The following is a 21,119-nucleotide window of genomic DNA, read 5'->3' as shown; positions in this document are numbered from 1 at the left end:
AGGGACGTGGAAGTCCTGGAAGACAGAACAAAAACACTTCTCAATCCTTGAAAAAAAAATGTGCGGACCTTAACAATGCTGGTCAGAACTGGAGCAGACATTGCAAAGTCCATCTGTCGTCTGCCAATATTTTAGTGGCTCAAATTACACCTATTTGACTCTGTGGTGGATTTAATATAAACTGTTCTAGAAGGTGCTGTCTTCAGTCTACTGCACTCGTCTGACTTTCTCTTTACCGGACCAATCATCACTTTATGGGCTTCAAACCTCAGTGAGAGATTGCACTCTGACTAGCTGTTATGGTTTAACACCATCACTCTGGACTTCTGTTTCTTTTTTCTCCACTTATAGCTTTTCTCTATTTCTGTCATGGAAATGAATATATCTGACATAACGTACATGTTTGAATGTAATTAAAAGGAGAAGTTGATCTATGGTTTCTTCATCTGATGTCTTGTGAGAAAAAAAATGACTAAATATTTTAACCCTTGTACTCCCTTTTTTTTCTCCTTTGCTCTTTTTTTTCTTATTTATTTATTTTGATTTGCTCCCCCATCCCCCTTCTTACCTGAACCCCAAACCTGCCTGCATCCAGTCACTGACACCACACCTCTGAGGAGGGACTTAATCAATGGCAGCAGCTGGAGTGTGATTGGAGCCTGAAGCGTTCAAGAAGGCAACATGAGAAAGAAAGAGAAGAAGGGCTTGGCTCAAAAAGGTTGTCGTTTCTTTGCTTGTCGCACTTGCACAATCACACGAGGATGCTTCAAGCTGCATGTGTGAGCGAGATGAAGGCTGGGTGAGAAAGAGAGCGCTGCACAACAGCAAGTGTGTGTCTGTGAGAAAGGGAGAGAACGAGTCACAGAGATACAAGTTCTGCTCCACCCACAAGCATCCAAGTCCAAATTGCGGGGGAGGTGAAACAACCGTTCAGAGTTTACTGTGCAGCTAAGTGGCATTATTTAGTCGTTTGAGTAAGTAGAAGGTGCTTGTCAACACATCTCTTACAGGTAATGACTCTTGTTTTCTTCCTAGTTCTATTTGACCTTTCATTACTCTTGTTTTGATCAAATTAAAGCAGACTACGCTCAATTCTCATGAGAAGTGCATGGCCTATCTATAGTTTTTATTGGCAGCAAACACAGCCCTCGGGGCTGTTATCGCTTTATAACCCTGTCAGATTTCATGTTGTTACCTGTGAGACTTCAGTGGCAAAATGGGACACACAGCTATTTTAACAAGCTCTAAGCTATACTTGTAAGATTGAAACTACATTGGTGGTGGTGACAGCACAAAGTTGTGCTGTAAAGAATGAACTTCTAAATGTGGAAAGGGTGACACACGTTGTAAAATAATAAAACGAGGCATTCCTCCTGTGGACAGGGAGTGTGTGACTGTGCCTTTGTCGCCCTGGCAGGTCAGCTGGTAATTGTCGATGGTGGGGGGAAAAGAGAGCCCAGCCTTTAGCTAAAAGAGAGCTGATGAGCGTTTGATTTTAAAAATGGCCAAGAAAAGGGGAAGTTTAATAGTGCAAAGAGAAATGTGGTGCTGATTGTGTATAAAGTTTTTATGACCCAGCAAGAAAAAGCCTTGTTCTTCCTCTTTCTGCTGTGCACTTTGTTGCACTAATGAAACGAGCAAAGAAAAAAATAAAACAAAGTGCTGGTTTGTAGGTTGATGTTAAAATACCACATGCTTAAAGAAATATTTTATTTTTATTTATTTGTCACTTCCTTATGAAAGCAGGCCAAAAAGTAACGCTTTTGGCCTTCCTTTTTTATTTCTGGACTTTAATGTCCCAGTCCAACATGTCTTGCCAAACCTTATGGTACAAACTCCCTGTGATGATTCAGTTGTTCAAGTCAAGAGTCAAACCTTGTGGGATTTGCAGTGGCTGCTCGACCACCTGTCGTCTTTGAAGCACACATCCCCTCAGAGTTTTCTGCCTCACGGTTCAGACTATTTTTAGGATAAAGCTAAGATGCTGCCGGAGCTATTTTTTGCACCTTCTGCAAAAGCCCCGCCGTGCAAACGGGTCTGGTGTGGTGCAGGGCAACACTTGTTGTGCCCAACTCCAACTGCTGCTTTTCAGCAGTTTGCCCGCTCAGAAAAGCATGGTGGAGGGCCTCCAGTTTGAGGGAGATGTGTTACAGTAAGATGAACAAGCTGCCTTGACTTCTCTTCTCACTTTTAAGCGGCATGAAGAAGCTGGTTTTTGGTCGCTGGAAATACTGGAGGCGTGAAATCTTCTGAAAAAAAAAAAAAAAAAAAAAAAAAGTGTGATTGGTGCAGCAACGGGGCATAGCTTTTGGCTGCTGCAGCATGTCCAGCTAAATGCTAAGAGCTGTTTGTTGTTGCCATTTTGAAGTGAGCACAGCTAATGGGTTGATTTTTTTTGTTTTACTTGACAGAATTCCACCCTGTTGGAGGAGCGATGACTTCTGCAAAGCTTCGAAAGGAGAGGGTGGGAGTGGTGGACTATGACACGCAAATAAAAGGTAAAAGTACTCATCTAAGTAATGTTCACACCTGTCACACCTCTTCCTGAATGTGACCAGCATTTCGTGGGGAAACCCTGCTGCAACACTTTCAGAATGAGTCTCTCGTTCGCTTTTTGTTTGTGAGCCTTTGCGGTTATTGTGCTCGTCTCTCCTTCCCCATGAACATTTCCAGAGATGCGCTGCCAGCTCCTGGACCAGCTGAAGGTGCTGGACGTGCAGCTGGAGCAGAAGACCCAGCAGCTGCAGGACATGACGGACTACCTGCGGCGACGGGGCGAGATTGAAAACGAATATTCCCGCTCCCTGGAAAAGCTAGCGGAAAGGTTCGCCTTGAGGGTTAAAAGGTAAACGACCTGGCAAAAGCAGGGAGCGGTTCATTAGAGAGAGAGAGAGCGCCACGCTGACCCCAACTCGTTTTCCCTCTCAGGAAGGAGCCGAGCTCTCACTCCGTCTCCCAGGTGTGGCTGGCTCTGCTGTCTCAAACCCGCCAGGAAAGTAGGGACCACAGCGGACTGAGTGAAAGTTGCAGCAACATCCTCATAACACCAGTCATGCACTGTCTGGATTACACACAGCGCCTGGCTAAGAAGGTACTGATACAAGCGGCCCATTTAAGAACAATAGAACTAGTTGTTGTTTGTTTGCTGGCTTACTCCCCAGCAAACAAACAATAATACCCCCCTCGCCCCCCCACAAAAAAAAAAATTAATCGAATGAAAAACTGACTTTACTTTGCATTTAAGGCCAGTTTGCTGAGGAGTTAAATGAATTGATGGGCATTTGTACTTCTGACGGTGTGAGCAGGTGTTAATTGCTTCTGGAAAATAAAACCGGCATTTCCCCGCAGCTTGTCTGCAGAGAGAAATGTCGTTGCAGCAATGGTTTTGTTTTGCTTGGATGAGAAGCCACACCAGATCAACACAAGAAAATGGAACTGTTTACCAAATCCTCAAAATCCCCGAAAGTTTAGAAATCTGCGGTTATCCGAGCTGCTTGAACACCTTTTTCTACCACATTTCTTTTTTTCCTACCGCTCATTTTTCCATTAATATGCTTGGATTCCACTAGACTTCTTTTAGTAATTTGTAGAGGGTACTAATGTCTGCTTGCAGGTTAGCAGACTTTGCCTAAGATTGTGTTCAGAACATTGAAGGACTAAAATATATTTTTCTGTTTTTTTTGTTGCATGATGTTTAGCTTTTATTTCTGGTAAGTTAGAATTATCATAATTGGCAACTTCAAATATATCAGTGTGTCTGAAATGAATTGTAACAGTTTCATTTTTAAAATTGATTTACTAAAGTTAACCTTTTGTTTATGGTCCAACTCATTGAAATAAACCATCTCCTCGTAGTTGTGCCAAAATTCGCAGACTCTAAGGTTTGCTTTTGTTCGTCTGTTTTGGTGTCAACTGTGATGTTTTGTCTCCACATTATGTTTTCAGAGTAGAGACCTTTGTACTCAGCTGCAAGATGGACTACTCAAGGTTACCACAGAGCTGCAGACGGTAAGAAAGAAACCAACCACTTAAAACGGTTTCTGTTTCCTAAACAGGGGAGAAAAAAAAACAACAAGCACTTGTTTGTGCCTCTGTGCAGGCATGGCGTACTTACTACCAGTACCACTCAGAGTTTGTTTGTGCAGAGGGGAAGCTGAGGGAGGCCGAGAAGCAGGAGGAAAAGCAAAAGCAGAGTGCGGCGAAAAAACTGGAGCGCTTGATAGAAAAAGTAAACGAAAATGGTTCCTGTAAATCACGCGTTCTGTCAACGTGGCTCCTCGTGGTGTTCTCATATGTGAAACGATTGTGTTGCGTAGAGGCAAATTAAAGTCCAGGAGATCCAGCTGAAGTGCAGCAAGGCCAGGAACGACTACCTCCTCAACCTGTCCGCAGCCAACTCTTCCATGAACAAGTACTACCTTCAGGACATCACCACGCTCATAGACGTAAGGGCTTCATTTCACACCTTAGTCTTCATGTGCAGTCCCATCTGCAGCTCATTTGGCCTCTTCCCCACAGTGCGCAGATGTGGGGTACCACTTCTCTTTGGGTCGGGTGATGAAGGCCTACCTGTCCAGACAGTCGTGGTCCCAGCAGAACCTGAGCACGGGTCTGCAGCAGCTCCAGGAGGCCGTGGCCGGACTGGACCAGAGCCGAGACAGAGACGCCCTGCTGCAGGACCACGGCAACACCTTCTCCATGCCCCTCCGCTTCCCCTACCAGCCCCACGAAGAAGACCAGGTCGGCTTTTTCGAGCCGGTTTTTAGTCCCGCTGCTTTCAGGGTGGCAGAGATGACTGAAGACTTTTTCTCGCATGTTGCAGATTTCTGAAGTTAGTGCAGAGTGCGAAATGAGGTGTGAGATGGAGACCCGATTCAAGCAGATACAGGCCCGGCTGAAAACTGTGACTGAAGAAACGGAAGAGGTAAAGATTGTGTTACAAAACTTAGCACCTCAATTATACTTAAAGAAAGGATCTGCATAAGTATTGGAAGAATAATTCAAAAGTCCTTATAATCCTGTTTCCCTGGACTCTCTTTCTGGGAGTGATCGTCTCAAATAAACAAGAAAACAGAGTTAATATCATCAGTCCAATTTACTAAAGCCAAATAAATCATAGAAATGTATAGAAACAACAGAGGAATAGTTTACCGTGTCTGCACTGGACCGCTGCCATGAGTCCTTAAACCATTTTATTGTTTTTGGCACGGTATGAACAGAAAGTGGCTCAAAATTCCCAAAGCTAAGTGTCGAAACCGGCATGTTTCAACATGATCGATTGAAGGCAGTTGGTTGCACTGAAATTTATGTAGGAGTTGAATAATTTCCCTGTTTACTTCTACTTTACAATCACATGCCGTGTTGTGCTGCTTTTTTCACACGAAATTCCTCTAGATCACATTGAAGTTTGCTAAAGCCCTTGTTTTCAACGAGAAGTGAAAGAAAACCTTTGTGAAAACCTAATTTCAGAAAGCTGCAATGCAGTTTCTTGATAGTTTTGTGTATTTAAAGACCTTTTGCATAAACGGACCACATAGCTCATTATTGTAACAGGATGCCTATAAAAGCAAACTGGCTTTGCTTGCAAAAAAAAGGAACATATTTAACTCAAATCTTTGTTCATAGACATGTTCCCCTTATGTTCTTTTGTTTTAGTCTTTTTTTTTTTTTTTTTTTTTTTTTTTTACTTTTTGCTCATTTGCATCATTGTTGTTCTATCCTGCAGCTCAACAGGATGACCTGTTGATGATGTGATGAGTGATGTTGATGTCCTGATGTGTTTTCTCTGTCACATAGGCTGGTAAAAGCATGTCAACAGCCAAGTCCGCACTGCTGGACAACATTGGTGAAAATGATCTGGAGTCCAGCATGAGTAGCGGTCCTTCTCAAGTGGGCAGCACCGAGAATCTGAACGTTAAACCCAGCGTTGCGCGGCGTAGGGCCAGCATACTGGAAATAGAAACCGTCTACTTCACTGTGAGTCTGCAGACCAGAATAATTCACATTTCAGGGGCTCTCTGGGTTTTGACTCAATAGTCAATCATAACTGTGGATTTGATTGTTTATTGTTTTTGGGTGTTTTTTTTTTTTTTTCAGAAAGTAAAAGAATATCTGCTTGGTAGCTCGTTGGTGTCTAAGCTCCAAGCAAAGCATGACCTGCTTAAAGTGGCTGTAGAGAAAGGTAGCACTTCTGCATTTTTCATGTAAAAAAAGCAAACTGCAGACACAATGTGCCATTGTAAAAGACCCAGTGTACTGGCATGATGTTACAGTGTTTCTCATTTAAATTTTAAATCGTGTTCCCTTTTTTTGCTGCCGACTGAGTAGTTTAATGAAGCAGTTGAAAGTCACACTGGATTGTCATGTCGTTTTCAAAAGATCTCTTGTTTCCCCTTAGCTGAAGCATCAAATGGACATCAGCCCAGGTATAAGTTCAAATTCTGCATTTTCTGTTCCTTTTTATTTGTCCTATGATGACTTGGTATGAAATTATGGGGAAAAACAAAAAAAACATTGTCAGTATATTGGGTTCTGCAGGTTTTCTGGAAAGTCGCTGCGTATAAGAAAGAATCATTCAAGTGCCAATTTGATCCACAATCACAAGCTTTTCAGTGGAGACATGCTGTCCTTCATAAAGGTAGAAGAATCCTTATTACTCATTGCATTGTTGCATCTTTTACTCTTGCTTGCTTTTCAAAAACAAGTAATTATTGTTGTAGTAGTAATAATTTTATTTAATTTATATAATTTTATTAACACCATTACTATTTTTTTTTAGTACTTTGTGATATATTTTGCTACAAATATTGCTACTTTATCACAAATTAGCCCTACTGTTTGTTTATAGTGTTGTGGAATAAATGGTTGCGGTTTTTGTTTTTATTAAGAAGTTTGAAATGATTTTTATGTACACTATACTTTAGATATGTATTAAATATTTGCTTATTGGGTTATTTTATGCATTTAAACGAAATATGTACTCCTTTTTTAGGCTTCAGGACAACGGATACCATATGTTGTGGAAAGCTGCGTTCGCTTCATCAACCTTTATGGTAAGTTTTCGAGATTTTAGGAACGGTAAACAAGCCGCTTTCATTGCTCATCAGTCTTTAGAGCTGCATACATGGTCTGTGTTTCTTTATACTGTTCCAGTTGAAATATAAAGTCTTCGCTTCATGGGGCAAAAATGATTGTAGCGTATGCTTTCCTCATCAGGTCTCCACCATGAAGGGATTTTTAGAGTACCAGGATCTCAGATGGAGGTCAATGTTCTAAGAGATGCGTTTGAACGAGGTAGATCTGTGTGTGCATCTGCATCTGCTTGGATGAACCTCACTCGCTATGGAGAGTTAATAATGTTGGGCAGTGTGTCCTCGCCTTCCCTGCAGGAGAGGACCCGCTGTCTGAGCGACGATATGATATGGACTCTGTAGCGGGAGTGTTGAAGCTCTACTTCAGATGTCTGGACAATCCCCTGTTTCCTGTCAGCAGCACCAGTCAGCTCTTGGAGTGCAATCGTAAGAGCTCGCGCGAGAGGAAACGTTTGACTTGACTGGAGATGCATAGCAACAGCAGCTGATTCTTTTTTTTCCCGTTACGTTTCCTTTAGAGATAAAGGACGATGCGGAGCGAGCAGCTCGGCTCAAGGCTATTGTGTCGACTTACCCTGAGCCCGTCATTGTTGTCATGAGATACCTCTTTGCCTTCCTTCATCAGTGAGTACTGCAACTTCAGGAGCTATAACAATCTAGCAAAGAAAAACTGAGAAACAAAACTGAAAATTCAAACTGTATGTGGCTGCAGTGGCAAGCTGACTTAGACTAGGGCATAAGCCAACAAAATCAGATCGTTGGTGGTTTCCAAACTTTTTTGAACGCCACCTGAGACATTGCCAGACTCTGTGAAGTACCGACATGACTGAGTATGTTCTTTTAAAATTTGGTGTTTAGAAAAAAAACTAATTGAAAAGTGTTCACCCACACTGCACTTCTCCACTTTTTGTCACAACCACACGAAAGGTCATAAGTCTCGATGACGGTTTGCCACAAGCCTTGCTGTTGCACACAAAGCTCTGTGGCAGAATGCCATGTTTCCAGTCAGACCAGCTACTGGGATCTCATGCAGCCCAGCCACACTAACGATGTTCTTACCGACATACGCTGCTGAGGTACATTCACGAAATGACCTGGGGTTAGCTGCCTTGCCTAAAGGCACATCGTGTAGTGAGAAGCGCTTTGGAGTCCTCTGAATGTAATGAAATACTATGCAAGAGCAGGCTTCAGTAGGAACTATTATTGTTTCTAAAATACTCAGCTTCACTTGCCTCCCCCATTGTTTTCATTTGCACCTGATTTAAATTAAGTCACCATTTTCTGTTGAAAACCACTGACATGACCCTAAGGACCAAAGAGCTAAGAGGACAGCAATGCTGTGGTAAATATTTCCTTACCGTTCTGCTCGTGTTTTTGCCCAAAATTAACTTGAATACTTGGCTAAGTGGGAGATGATTAAAATTACAGTCATGACATTCATGAGGAAAAACTAAGTATGCTGCATCATATTTTAAAACCTCCTCTAGTTGTAATAGTTGACGTTTAAGTCCATCACATCATTGTGGATAACATCAGTCCACTCTTCTTTATGACATAGAATCAGGTCATTGAGGTTTGTGGGCAAACCTCTCTGAAGGTCTCCAAATAGCACATTAAGTTAAAGTTGTCTGCTGCCATTCACATGTACGCCACCTCACTGTTGGAGTCCGGGTACTTTTTATATACGGTTGAGTTGATGGTTGACTCGGTGGCTGCAGGATGCCCTGGAGGTGTCGCTGAAAATTTTGTCCAAATCATTTGTCTTCTGCTACCATGTTTATATTTATATTGTGGCCAAACATTTTTTTTTTTCTGGTTACTTATGTCCAAAGAACATCGATCCTACAGTTTTATTCACAGGCGGCTTTTTAAAAGTTCTGCTGACGTATTTGTTTTACGCTTTCCTCCAGCAATCACTTCCGAAAAAAAAAAATCATACATTTCCAGTCTTTAATTGTACTGTGACATACTTTAACATTAAACATGCTGATTCCTGTAGATTCTGATATGAAGCTCAAGTTTTTTTTGTTGTTTTTTTTTTTTTTAACTGATCATTGCATTGTCTGAATTTGGGGTGATTTTGCTGGGGCATGCAATCCTAGGAAAGTTGGCAACCTCAGTTCTTTGGCTCGAGAAATTGTCTTTCTGGCAGAATTTCTTTCTTTTTTTTTTTTTTTTTTTAAGAAAAAATTATGTCCCAAATTAAAAAACGACAACAGTTGCTTCTCTAAGCTAGGACTTTCTGCCATTACCAATGGCAGAAAGTGATTTTTTTTTTTTTTTTTTACATAAAAGTGTGATCCTAATTGAAATGCAACTGAATACACAGTATAAATTGCATAATTTTGTTGAATGTGTGCACATTAGGGCTCAATATTGTGCTCTTACCTGACTGCAGCGGCATTCCTGTATGGTCTTCTGCTGCTGTAGCCCATCAACTTCAAGGCTTGATTGAGCTGCATTCAGAGATGGTGGCCCATAAGCCTTGATTGTAAATAAATATAACAAATGGTTATGAGCATTTATTATAATCCCAATGCAGGCTGTACATTTTGATCCACACAAAAGTATAGTCATACGAAGTCGAATGTTGAAGAAACCTATTGATGTTTGAAGGAAAACACTTAAAAAAAAAAAAAAAAAAGACACATTTTGGTAGCTACAAATGTCATGGTGGGGGGAGTTTCCACAATCTATAAATTTCCATTAGCCTAATTTTCCATTCGAAATGTCAGTTAGACCACAAAACAGTGGTGTGAGCAAAACATCTTATGAGAGCAACTTGACCTGAACAAGAACTAAAAAAAACCTCCAGGCTCTAAGAACAGTTTGAGTTCATGCTTCCACTGCACTGTGGTTAAGTTTTTAGTTTTTGTTACTTTGACGATGCTTATTAAAAATAATATTGATCATAAATTATTCTGTGCCTTCAGTGTGTCTCAGTACAGTGACGAGAACATGATGCAGCCGTACAATCTGGCTGTGTGTTTCGGCCCCAGCCTGGTGAGAGGCCTGCAGGACGACGAAGTCGTGACTGTGCAGCCTCAGATCAATGCCCTGGTGAAGGGCATCATCCTGCAGCATGAAAGCATTTTTCCCAGTCAGAGCGAAGTACAAGGACCAATGTATGAGAAGTGCATGACTCTCGAACAGGACGACTGGTGAGACGACGAAGCACATTTGAGGTTGCAGATGGATAGAAATGAATGCAGAACATGTGGGGAAAAGTGAAACTGTCTGGGCCTCATCTCTTTTGCAGTGAGGTTATTATTGAAGGAGAAGTTGAGGCGGATTACAGCCAAAGCAGAGATGGTAAGTATGCCGTTTATTTTGACTTCAGAACCGAAATTTTTATATAAACCAAAAAAAACAACAACCCTGTTTTGCAACAGATTTAGAAATGGGATTTCCGGCGGGTATCGGCCCAGATGTGTCTGCAGCACCTGCACTGACAAAGGCTGAGCGTCCAAGAGCAAACAGCAGCGGCTGCTTAGATTACAGTAAGGTACCAGCAGGGGGCGTCCTTTCTGCATCTGGAAAGCTAACGCTGCAGATTCCAGTTGGACCACAGTACAGGCAGAAAAAAGTGCTCTCTCCATCTTATACACGCAAAGAGTAAGTAACACTGCTTTTAATCTATGGACCAAAGAGGAATGAAATACTCAGATTGAAAAAAAAAAAATTATATATACTTACATTTATACTTGGTTATATCTGAACTTATTCCAGTTGTTCTGATCAACAGTATATGCATTTTTTCATATACAATTCCAGAAAAGGGGACAAAAAGAAAATGCATAAGTTATTAAAAATGTTTCTGTAATTAAGATACAGACAAAAATTTTAATGTGGAAATAATTGAATACATCTTAGTGTTAGATCATTTGTTGTTATGGAAACCACTTGGTTTACTTTGACAGTAATGGTGGACAGTTGCTTGTAGGTTTGCAGTTTGGCACCAGAGGAAGAAAGATAAAGGTTATATTTATAGCTACGTTCAATAATAGCGGTACGTCTGAAAACAATGAGTAAAGCTTAAAATCCTTACAAAGTGTCTGATGTTACAAAAATATAATGTCCACTGTTTAAAATTGTTTAGCATCATCAATAAAGAATTTAGTTAGAAAAAAATAGCATTTAGTTGCATAAAACCTGTTTGAGAAATGGGAGTTGGACCACATTCCACAGTTCTTCTGAATTTCTTACCTTAGAAACTGAGCATTTAACGTTTGTTCCCAGGTCCTATACTGGATTCATTAATCTTGTTGGTCTGGAAACCAGAGCTTGCTCACTTCCTTTTAGGCATGGGTCGTTATTTTAGTAAAATGCTAATTTCAAAAGCATTTCCTCTTCAGCAAAAGGCAGTACGAATTTTTCGATAACTTGGATGCCTTCAAACTGACCTCTGATCCCTGGTGTGTGATTTCACAATATCGTATAAGAAGAAACATCCCCACGTCATACCTGAGTCACCTTGCTTCAGTGTTTGGGTTTCACAAAACAACCTCGGTTTCATCAAACCTTCAAAGGTTGTGTAATTTCTCTTTACGTTTGTCGATGTGTAATTTGGTAAATTAGAACCTTGTCAGCCTATTTTCAGGGGCCTCTTGTTGATGGTGTCACAATACATCACTCACACCTTCTGTGATCATCCTGGAACTGAAACTTTAACTTTTTTTGATCAACAAGAATGGTGGAAGGTTTTTTTTTTTTTTTCTTCTTAGAAAGTGGGATATTAGTTTTTATTTTTTTTTCTCCATGCAGATATCAACATTCATCCTCAGAGGACTTGTTTGCTAAAGTTGATAAGGTTTGTTTTTTTATTTCTTCATTTTTTTTTTTAAGTAAATGTTACAATGAATATATTTTATAGCTGTGAGTGATGCACATCTTTTGAAAATTGATATTTTGTGAAATATTTTCAAATAAAAAAAATATTACTGGTATAAAATATGATCAACAAAGTAGATTTCTTTTTTTCTCTCCTTCCATTTATTTCATATTTCAGGAGGTTTGTAATAACATGGAGTCGGTCTTCAAGGAGCTTCTGACACGGCAAACGCAGCAGGATGCTTCTGCCCAGGCTCAACAAAAAAAGGCAAAACGTGACGGACGGAAAGGGAAGGTAACCAGTCTTTTCAGATCAACAGATCAACTGGACTGAGTGGATGAGCATCAGCACATGACGGCAACAGAGATGATGGAAACCGAGGGGCAGGGTGAAGGAGTCTGACTGCAGCTTTCAGCACATCTATTTCTAGAAATCAGAATCCAGTGACCCATGACCCCTGCTCCGAGGGACCCGTGACTCTGTATCCTCTGCCACCATTTTTCATTTTCACATCCGCTGGAGTGACTTCAAACCAACAGTAATTTATAAAAACTGGAAACGACTTGAAATGAAAAGATGTTTGCTTGGAACTAAATGAAGATGATTATCAGCTGAGAGTGAATACAAACTGAGACTATAGTGGTTGTATTTAATACCTTGTTTCCTATTTTGATTTTCTGTATATAACGAATAAATTTCCTTTTATTTTCTAATTTTATTTTAGGCAAATGTGTACTTAAACAATACCTAATACACAAATACTTAATGATGGAAAAAGAAATGAACATAAAATCTGAGCCACATTGTAAAATATGATTTTCTTTCAATAAACTCTGCTTTGTTTCCTTTATGTGCAGGAATAACTGCAAATGAACATTCCTTATTACTTTGACATGTTGACACCTAGTTTGAACATCTTGGGCCCCTCTTCTGTACATGAGTGTATCGATGACTTTGGGTTTCCTTGTCTTAAATCATTGAACCATTATAAACTGTTAATTAAACTTTTTTTTTTTTTTTTTTTTAAAGAGATTATCAAAACAATAAATGTACTTATGCTATCTCCAACCCACTTGGCCTCTTTATTTACTGTGTAAAATTATCAGTGATATGTCTCAGACTTTATTTACAGGTAGTGAATAACATTGAATTAATATATCCAAAAATGGCAGTAGAGACATGCTAAAAGCGGGTTAGCCATTATAAGAATGGTTATTAATGCGGGCATAAACAAACTTAAGTGAATTTTTAAAGTAAAATGTAAAAAAGAAAATGTAGTTTTCAATTTTATAACTTCTTTTACCTGTTTTGTTTTTTCTTGTATATTTTGAAAGAAATCACTGGTCTTATGAAAACAAAGGGTGTGAATAATTTTGGACTTAACTGTAATACTGCATAAATCATTAAACCAGCTCTACTTACAGCTATAGGAATATACTACAGTAAAATATGAATCTACATCATAAAATTAAAACCAAATGTCTATCTTCCTCATTCCCCAAGAAAAAAAGAAATCCATTTCAAAATCATGAATGAAATTTACCACTGTATATATATATATATATATATATATATATATATATATATATATATATATATATATATATATATGTTTTTTTTTTTTTTTTTTTTTTGCAAAATAATAGTATTTCCTGTGAGTGTTGAGATTTAGCTATTGAGATATCGGAACATATTTAAGTGTTTTTGGAAGGATTTTCAAAACCGGGTCTTGTATGAAAAAGTTTATTCCCCTGTTATAAAAGTTGGTCTTCAGACAGGGTCACACTATGAAAATACCATATTTTCTTCACGATAGTATTTTCTCTTAACTTCAATTTAGACCTTTTTAAAAATAATTCTATTGAAGGAAGTGCTAAGTTGTTGCAATAATAAAAAATAACCAGTCATAACATGTAAATGACTTCATGAATAAAAGATCCTCTTGTAATTATTTATCTTTGTTTTCCATTTTTCTTCGCACCATGTTATCAGATTGTGTTTTCATATATTAGATTGTGTTTTCATATATTGTTTTTATTTTTGTTCTTCTGTAGCACTTTTTGTTTTTGTATCGTGTTCCTTGTATTGTTTTATATTTCATTTTCAATAAAGAATTTATTCAAAAAAAAATCTCTGTTGACGTGTCTTCAATGTTGTTTCCCAGAATACTGTGCGGTGCTACGTACACCTCTTTGCAGCGCAGGCGCACTGGTGTGTTAGCGGTAGGCTGAGGTGTACTTCATTCAGTGTGGCGAGTTGACAGCGGTAGTTTAACACTTATTTAGGGATAAAAAGCTACTCGTCAGACTTCAGGATGATCCGGATAGCTGCGTTTTTGACGATACTGGTGGTTGCCTGTTCGGGTAAGTGTAAGGGAAACACGGAAGGAGGTCCATTGGCTTCAATTAGCTTGTAATTGCTAATATTCAGCCCATCAAAACACCCTGAAATGTCTTCTTACCATGTGTCAAGCCCGTGTTAATTATTGCATCTGCTCTGATGGAGTATTAGTGTATCTAATATTTAGCTAATCTACATTATTTGTTGGTAGGGGAGAGCTGCAAAGACCCAGTGATCACCCCGTCGGCCTACACGACCTCTGACGCCGTCATCTCATCGGAGTCTGTCTTCATCGTGGAGCTCAGCCTGACCTGCGCTAACGGAGCCCAGGTAACCCAGAGAGCTGCTTCAGTGAGTTACTACTCTGTTGCTGAGGGACTGACTGTGGTTTCATGATCACTCCTCTTCTCTGCAGAGTGTCACTCTGTATGCTGATGTCAATGGAAGACAGTTCCCTGTGACCAGAGGTCAGGACGTTGGAAAATACCAGGTAGGAACTCACAGCTGGATTAATTTGTTTAGGCTGTCAGTTTCTACTTAATTCAAATTAGAGGTGCACAAAGTTAGAAATGACATCACATGAGTGTGGCTCGATGGTGGTAATATTGGTAAATAGTAGTTGTGATATATGCCTGTTTTCTTCTCTTCCTCATCTATTCACTCTGCACCATTGGCATTTTGAGGAATGTCATTTGTAGTGTTTGCTAAATCTTCCCCACTATGAAATGTGGTAGTTGTAGCATAACGTGGAAATGGTCTAGTCAAAGCATATTTACAGTCTCTCTTGTTTTAGGTCAGTAAAAATTAACAAAATTCTTTATTTGCTAAATGCCTCAATAGTGAGGTAATGTGTCAGGGATTTATTTAGTAACGTCTCCAAAATCAGAAGTTTACTTGAACTGTTTGACTTCGGTTAAACCTTTTGGGGTTTCTTTCCCAAGCTCCTCACAATAATTTGCTATAATTCTAGTTTATTCCTCACAAGCCTTTTCAGATATTAAAATAATTTTGGTAATTGTAGCTGACCTAAAACAAGAGGAACTTGTCTTTTTTATTCTGTTTTTGTAAACTTTTGATTTCAAACATATGTGTTGGGATGGCGACTCAAAGGTCAGACATGAACATTTATGCTCACAGAAACTCGTACTTAAGGTTCCGAGATATTAGAAACATTTTTAATTGCAATACTATTTCTGAACATAATATCAGTTATGATAAACCCACATTTTCTTGTCTCTTTCCTTTTTCTCTGGTAACCCAGCCACTCTTTGCAAGCTTTAGTGTCTCAACTCTAAAAATATACAAATTGTTAACACAGTAGGCCAAACATGTTTTTGGCGTGCAGAATTTACCTTCAAGCAGCTATTAGAAAATTGACCAAACTTTTAAAATATAATATTTTTAAGAACTAAACTGAAATTTAAATAGTCAAATATGTATTTTTTCTCAGCACTTCACAACAACTCGTAGGGGAAAGTAAGAGCGCTGCCCACCACTAATAACGTTCCGGGCGGAACACGGTGCGCTACATATTTTAACGAAGCTTCGAGGCAGATAAATTTCCCTTGAGGAATTTTAATAATTGAGGTACTCGAATTATTTGAGGAATCGTTTCAATCCTGGTTAACGTCTTGACTAGATTTCTTGACAGGTATTCTATTTGAGGTCAAATCCTTAAAGGGTGCGAAGTTTTCAAAGAATAGTGGACGGGTTTGAATCGGTTTCTCCCTGGTTCTCTTCCAGGTGTCCTGGAGTCTTCCCCACAAACAGGCCAGCTCAGGAACGTATCAGGTCAAATTCTTTGACGAGGAGTCCTACAGCGCCCTCCGAAAGGTACGATTTGGTACACAACGGTTTCTTTTACTGTGAAATGTTTCATCTCATCTTAAGTAAAATGTTTACTGTCATCTGTTTCAGGCTCAGAGAAACAATGAAGACGTAAATGCGATTCAGCCTCTTTTCACCGTCAACATTGACCACCGGGTGAGTCACCTACAGATGACTGCAGCTCTTTACGTTTTAAGTCAAACAGCTTGGATTGATGAAACTACAGTAGGGCTACGCCTTACAAAGCCATTCATTTAATGATCCTAATGTACGGCCTTTTAAATGCGTTAATAGGTCCTGAATTATATTTTGTGAAGGTTCTCATTTGCTCATTATTTCTACGTAATTTGCTATTTTGAAAAATGTGCTCTTGGTATTTGTTTTTGTCATTTGTAGTTCTGGCAGAGAAAGCTGGATGTTACTAAGCTGTGATAAACAAACAAAAAAAAAACCTCAAGGAGCAGAGAAGCAACTAAAAAGGATTCTGCTACTGAAACTGTCCTATTGTATTTAAGTGATGAAAATCAAAACCTTGTTGTATAATCGGTTGCTAGCTGCTTCGTCATGGTGAAGTGTGTTGTTAACAAAACCTGCTGTGAAAACAGAGATTTCAATATTTGGGTAAAAACTATAAACTGTAGATGAGGTTTGGTAACCCAAAAGAAGTGCCAGAAAAAGACAATTTAATTTTAGTTATATTTAACTTGGTTGATTTATGAAATAAATTGAAAATAATTGTTTTTTCTTAAGCCACTCTGTCATCTCATGTGATGTCATTTCCTGTCAAACTCATCATATAAACTCATGCTGAGGTTTGAAAAGGATGCAAATATTTTGTCTCACAAATCAGTAAAATAATTGTTCTAAGATCTCTCTTAGAACCTGTTTTCTCTGGCTCCATGACTGAAGTGGTGTCGTGCAAAAACACGCAGCTCTGAATGCGCCACTTGCAGGTTGACTCATTCGTTCCACGCTTCTCCTTTCAGGGTGCCTGGAGCGGCCCCTGGGTGTCGACTGAGGTCGTGGCTGGCCTGATTGGCATCCTGATCTATTACATGGCCTTCAGTGCCAAGAGCACCATCCAAGCATAACACGATCCGCAGTTGCTGCCTGTGACTACCGGATCTTTGAAAAAGACTGAATTCTGGCGGAGCTGGATCAACTAATCCATCACCACCACTGCAGCCGAACCAACAGGCTTCTGCTGCTTCCTCTTCCGGGAAACAAGCAGAGGTTGCAGTCTTTATTTCTTTTTATTCAGGCTGTCTTTTTGTCTTTTCAGACAACTTTAGTTTTTTTTTGTTTTTTTTGTCACAACTGTCCTGTCCATTTTTATGGACATTTTTTTTTTTTTTTTTTTTTTTTTAGCATCAAATCAGATTAATCTGAACAAACATTAAACACGCTTTGTATTCAGACCAGTTTAAAACCCCTTGATGGATCCACACCAGAACTGTGTTCTGAGTGGGTGAACTGGTCAGAGATGGTGCAGATGGTTTGAACGCCGGTCGAGTTGAGCTTTCCGCGAACATGAAATGTCAACAGAGTGAGAGCGCTGACTGGTCAGAACAGGCCTTTGGTAGACGCGTCTCTTCCTGGAATATTAATAAATGGCTTCTTGCTATCCATGTGTGGCTTGTTGATTCTCTTCAGCTCTAATTTGTCTTTCTCCGAAAGGACGCGGGAAATTTTATCATATTACTTAACGACACACATCGGCTACGCTGAGGGGTTTTTAGTGAGCTGATATATTACAACTGTTTGTGTCTTATCATTTGTTTGACCATAACGACATGTGTCCAGTGTGGGTTTAAGAAAAATGACAATCATGACTTTTTTTTTTTTTTTTTTTTTAAGGAACTTAAAAAAAAATAAATTGTAGATCTCAATGAGTTTGCTTAAATAAGTGTTATTATTAACTGAACATCTAAAAATCCAGCAAGAACCCGAGAGATGTTTCATCTTTCAGTAAGTCATAACTGCTTAGCTAACAGATCTTTTAGTTGCTTGTTGGTAAAATATTAGTTTCACGCACCTCAAATGTTTTTAAAGGCTTCAACATCAACAGCAGTAAAATTATATATGATCAAGATTAGATTTGATTTAGAGGTTAATAAAACAAACATAAAGAATTAAGAGTGACTTAAAAAAGGCCCTAATTCAGTAGACACCTGCTGGTGTTTTCTGATTTCAGAACCTGCAGTACCACCAAATGAACACATAGTGGCAGCACTGAGCTGCATTAATAAAGGCGTCTGACCTGACTACAGAAGAAAAACAAACCTGATGTTATGCCACATACATGACATTTAAATTGTTTTTCTAGAACAGTTGTCTCCTTCTTTACTGACCAAACACTGAAAGGCTATATACACTAGCTTCTTAAAGACGTTTTAAAGAACATAATATCTTTTTTTTATGCTGCTGTCATCACGCACCATGTAATGGATCAGTATCTTAATGTATCTTGAGCAATTTCTTTTTGTAAAAATAGGTTTCTCTTTTGCTGGTCATTACCCATAATCTACACACAAATCTTTGTTTCGTCTTAGTGTGTCGGATCTCAAGGACATTTTAATACACAAAGATAACCTGAATAAATTCAAATGATTGCATTTACAAATGGATAAAAGCCATTCAAAAACAAGCAAACAAAAAAAACTGGACCTTTTACAGAAGTAATTGCACCTTAAACTGGTTGTGCCAAGAGGACAGTCTTCTCTGTCACTGTGGAGGTTTTTGGCCCAGTCTTCTTTGAAGAAATACAGATTTACGTTTGGACGATAATTAGCTAAACAACCTCAAACCACCAAACCACCACCGCCATGTCTGACTAGAGTTATGATTTGTCCTTCTGAAATGTTATTAGTTTTACAACAAATGTAATGAGATGCACCAAAAGGTTCAACTTGTCTCAGCAGTCCACAGAATATTGACCCAAATGTGTTGGCAATCATCAAAATGTGTTTTGGGAAATTAAATAAGGGCCTTTGGGTTCTTGTTGGTCAGCAGTTGCTTAATCCATAGAAATCTCAGCAAGGCTATTCTAGATACCATATCCCTCTCTTAATAAGTCATTTAACAAACTGCTTTATGATATTAAAATTTATTTGATTATCTGAAACATCTGAGCGTGACAACTACGGCAAAAACAGCAGAAATACGTGAGGGGATAAATACGTATCCACATAGCTTTATGACGCAGTTGGAGCAGCGAGACAGATGGCAGTTCAGAGAAATCCTGAGCTGGAATAGATCCACACACCCATTCATGCAGACCTAATAAACTGTGGGAAGAGTGGGACAGCTGGATGGATGGAGGGATATAAATGGAACGAGCAAACAAACAGTCAAAGACCTTTGAATCGGTGCTGACTGACGCTCTTCCTTGTTTCCGTTCAGAACGGAGAACTCCAACCCGCATGTCGATGTCGAGACCCGATGATGAAGAAGAGTTAAAAACTGACTCATATAGCTGTTGTTTAAAAAAAAAAAAACACAAGTGTTTATTTTGCCAGGGAGCAAATGGTTAAAGATTAGTTTTATATATGTCAAATTCAGATTTATAAATAAAAATACGTCTGAAAAAGTATTTATTTTATTGTATTTGAACAATTACGCAACACATCATGTAAAATTCTCCTCGAAGATACTTCATGTTTATAATGATTTGATCAATGTTGTAATAGGATGCAAATATTGTGTTATGTGGCAAGAGCAACTCTGGAAGGACGATGCATGATAAGCATCATCCTATTCTTTTAATAACATGGTTTTGTTTTTATGTATAGCTTCTGTTATTTATGTGAAACATATTTCTTCTTCTATGTTGCTGCACAGTAATTGTCTTGCTTGACATTTTAACTATATGCCAGGTTTCAAACACATCCCCTGATTACTTTGATGTTTAAAAAAAAAAGCCCCAAAAAAGTTAATTTTGTCGCAACTTTTCAATAAAAAAAAAAAAAAAACATTTTCTGAACTCTTTAGGCAAGTTTAACAAACATTTGGAGACCAATAAGCTGCCGTCACATTTCAGTTATTGAAAGAAATGTTCAAAAAACAGTGTGTATATGTGTGTGTGTACATGTGCTGTAAGGCAGATAAAAGCTGCTTTGACAGAGGTGTGTAAAGCACAGACTCCTGGGCAGACACTGATGGGCTTACTGGGAGTCAGCAATGTGGAAACTGGCGTCTAAGAGATGATCTTCACATGGGGTCACACTTCTGCCTAAAAGCATTGTTTTTGCTGCTCTTTAATCTCACTTTCTGTAAGACAGGACGAGGTCAACAAACGCTGGGCTAACTCAGTAATCTTACAGAGGGCTGTATCTTTTTACTGCGCTGGCCACGTCCCTCCCTACAATAACAGTTTTTTGTTTAACGTGTTAAACCTCCTTCTAATAAAACGGCTCAGAGCAGCTTTACTTCTTCCATAACAGCTATTGTCTCTGTCTTGTCTGTGCTCGCTGCGACCTGCTTTGTCTGTCTGCGTTTCATTTGGAGTTTAGGCGACAGATCAACGTCAAGTAGCGAGGCAGCAAAGTGAAATAAAAATGATTGGTGGTTTTCCACATTTCTTTGCAAATACAAATCTGAAAGTTGTGATGTGGATCTGTCAGAGGCCAGAACCAACCATTTTCACACATTTGTCGTCGTGGCAACTCATGAAAATGCCTTTAATCAAAACCAGTCTGTATTAGTGGAATGCATGACTCTACCACTATGGACTGGTCATTTCCCCCCCCCCCTTTTCATGCAATTATGCACTACACTGTGTTGGTCTGTCCAACACATTTGCATAAAATACACTAAGGTTTGTTGGTTTTAAAGAGACAAAATGTAAAAATCTTAGCGATATGAATATTTTTTGAATGTTGCTGTATATGTTCGAAACGACCCTTTTCTCCTCCATCACGTCAGGCACTCCTCATACATGCTGTGTTTATATGCATGGATCAGCTGGCCCCTTCACTATGAAATACTGCAGGTTAAACCAGAGGAGAGACGCATCACAACAAGATATTTCG

At 39.1% G+C, this 21,119-nt stretch overlaps 2 protein-coding genes across 4 annotated transcripts; both read left to right on the top strand.

Annotated features, from left to right (window-relative positions):
- The first annotated feature begins 610 nt into the window (after positions 1-610).
- On the top strand, positions 611-12,990 carry arhgap4a (Rho GTPase activating protein 4a). 3 transcript variants are annotated; one of them, XM_014982196.2, is made up of 22 exons: positions 611-718; positions 2,412-2,498; positions 2,674-2,845; positions 2,929-3,091; positions 3,946-4,008; positions 4,100-4,228; positions 4,317-4,445; positions 4,519-4,740; positions 4,823-4,924; positions 5,797-5,976; positions 6,097-6,181; positions 6,398-6,425; positions 6,538-6,637; positions 6,992-7,052; positions 7,216-7,293; positions 7,389-7,517; positions 7,610-7,715; positions 10,025-10,252; positions 10,351-10,403; positions 10,484-10,706; positions 11,856-11,901; positions 12,100-12,990. In XM_014982196.2, the coding sequence occupies exons 1-22, from the start codon at positions 682-684 to the stop codon at positions 12,253-12,255; spliced, it is 2,577 nt and encodes an 858-aa protein (XP_014837682.1). In that variant the 5' UTR covers positions 611-681; the 3' UTR covers positions 12,256-12,990. The 3 variants fall into 3 exon arrangements, with proteins under 3 accessions (XP_014837682.1, XP_014837685.1, XP_014837684.1); XM_014982199.2 differs by lacking the exon at positions 611-718 and adding an exon at positions 725-974; XM_014982198.2 differs by lacking the exon at positions 611-718 and adding an exon at positions 725-1,010.
- Positions 12,991-14,116: 1,126 nt separating this feature from the next.
- Positions 14,117-17,713, top strand: ssr4 (signal sequence receptor, delta). The gene is made up of 6 exons (XM_014982193.2): positions 14,117-14,285; positions 14,474-14,592; positions 14,678-14,752; positions 16,006-16,095; positions 16,180-16,245; positions 17,076-17,713. The coding sequence occupies exons 1-6, from the start codon at positions 14,237-14,239 to the stop codon at positions 17,178-17,180; spliced, it is 504 nt and encodes a 167-aa protein (XP_014837679.1). The 5' UTR covers positions 14,117-14,236; the 3' UTR covers positions 17,181-17,713.
- Positions 17,714-21,119: the final 3,406 nt, after the last annotated feature.

Source organism: Poecilia mexicana, unplaced genomic scaffold (genome assembly GCF_051168715.1).
Source record: "Poecilia mexicana isolate PSO_F unplaced genomic scaffold, ASM5116871v1 scaffold_7, whole genome shotgun sequence".
Classification (NCBI taxonomy): Eukaryota; Metazoa; Chordata; class Actinopteri; order Cyprinodontiformes; family Poeciliidae; genus Poecilia; species Poecilia mexicana.
The sequence above is the reverse complement of the archived record's forward strand: the minus strand, read 5'-3'. Positions and strand labels throughout refer to the sequence as shown.

What these genes read in the sequence shown, in the direction of transcription:
- arhgap4a (XM_014982196.2), top strand. Translation starts at nt 682, where the DNA reads ATGAGAAAGAAAGAGAAGAAGGGCTTGGCTCAAAAAG. An exon ending in TTACCACAGAGCTGCAGACG is followed by an intron (nt 4,009 to 4,099) that starts GTAAGAAAGAAA and finishes GCCTCTGTGCAG; the next exon opens with GCATGGCGTACTTACTACCA. An exon ending in TAAAGTGGCTGTAGAGAAAG is followed by an intron (nt 6,182 to 6,397) that starts GTAGCACTTCTG and finishes GTTTCCCCTTAG; the next exon opens with CTGAAGCATCAAATGGACAT.
- ssr4 (XM_014982193.2), top strand. Translation starts at nt 14,237, where the DNA reads ATGATCCGGATAGCTGCGTTTTTGACGATACTGGTGGTTGCCTGTTCG. An exon ending in CCTGCGCTAACGGAGCCCAG is followed by an intron (nt 14,593 to 14,677) that starts GTAACCCAGAGA and finishes TCTTCTCTGCAG; the next exon opens with AGTGTCACTCTGTATGCTGA. An exon ending in CCTACAGCGCCCTCCGAAAG is followed by an intron (nt 16,096 to 16,179) that starts GTACGATTTGGT and finishes CATCTGTTTCAG; the next exon opens with GCTCAGAGAAACAATGAAGA.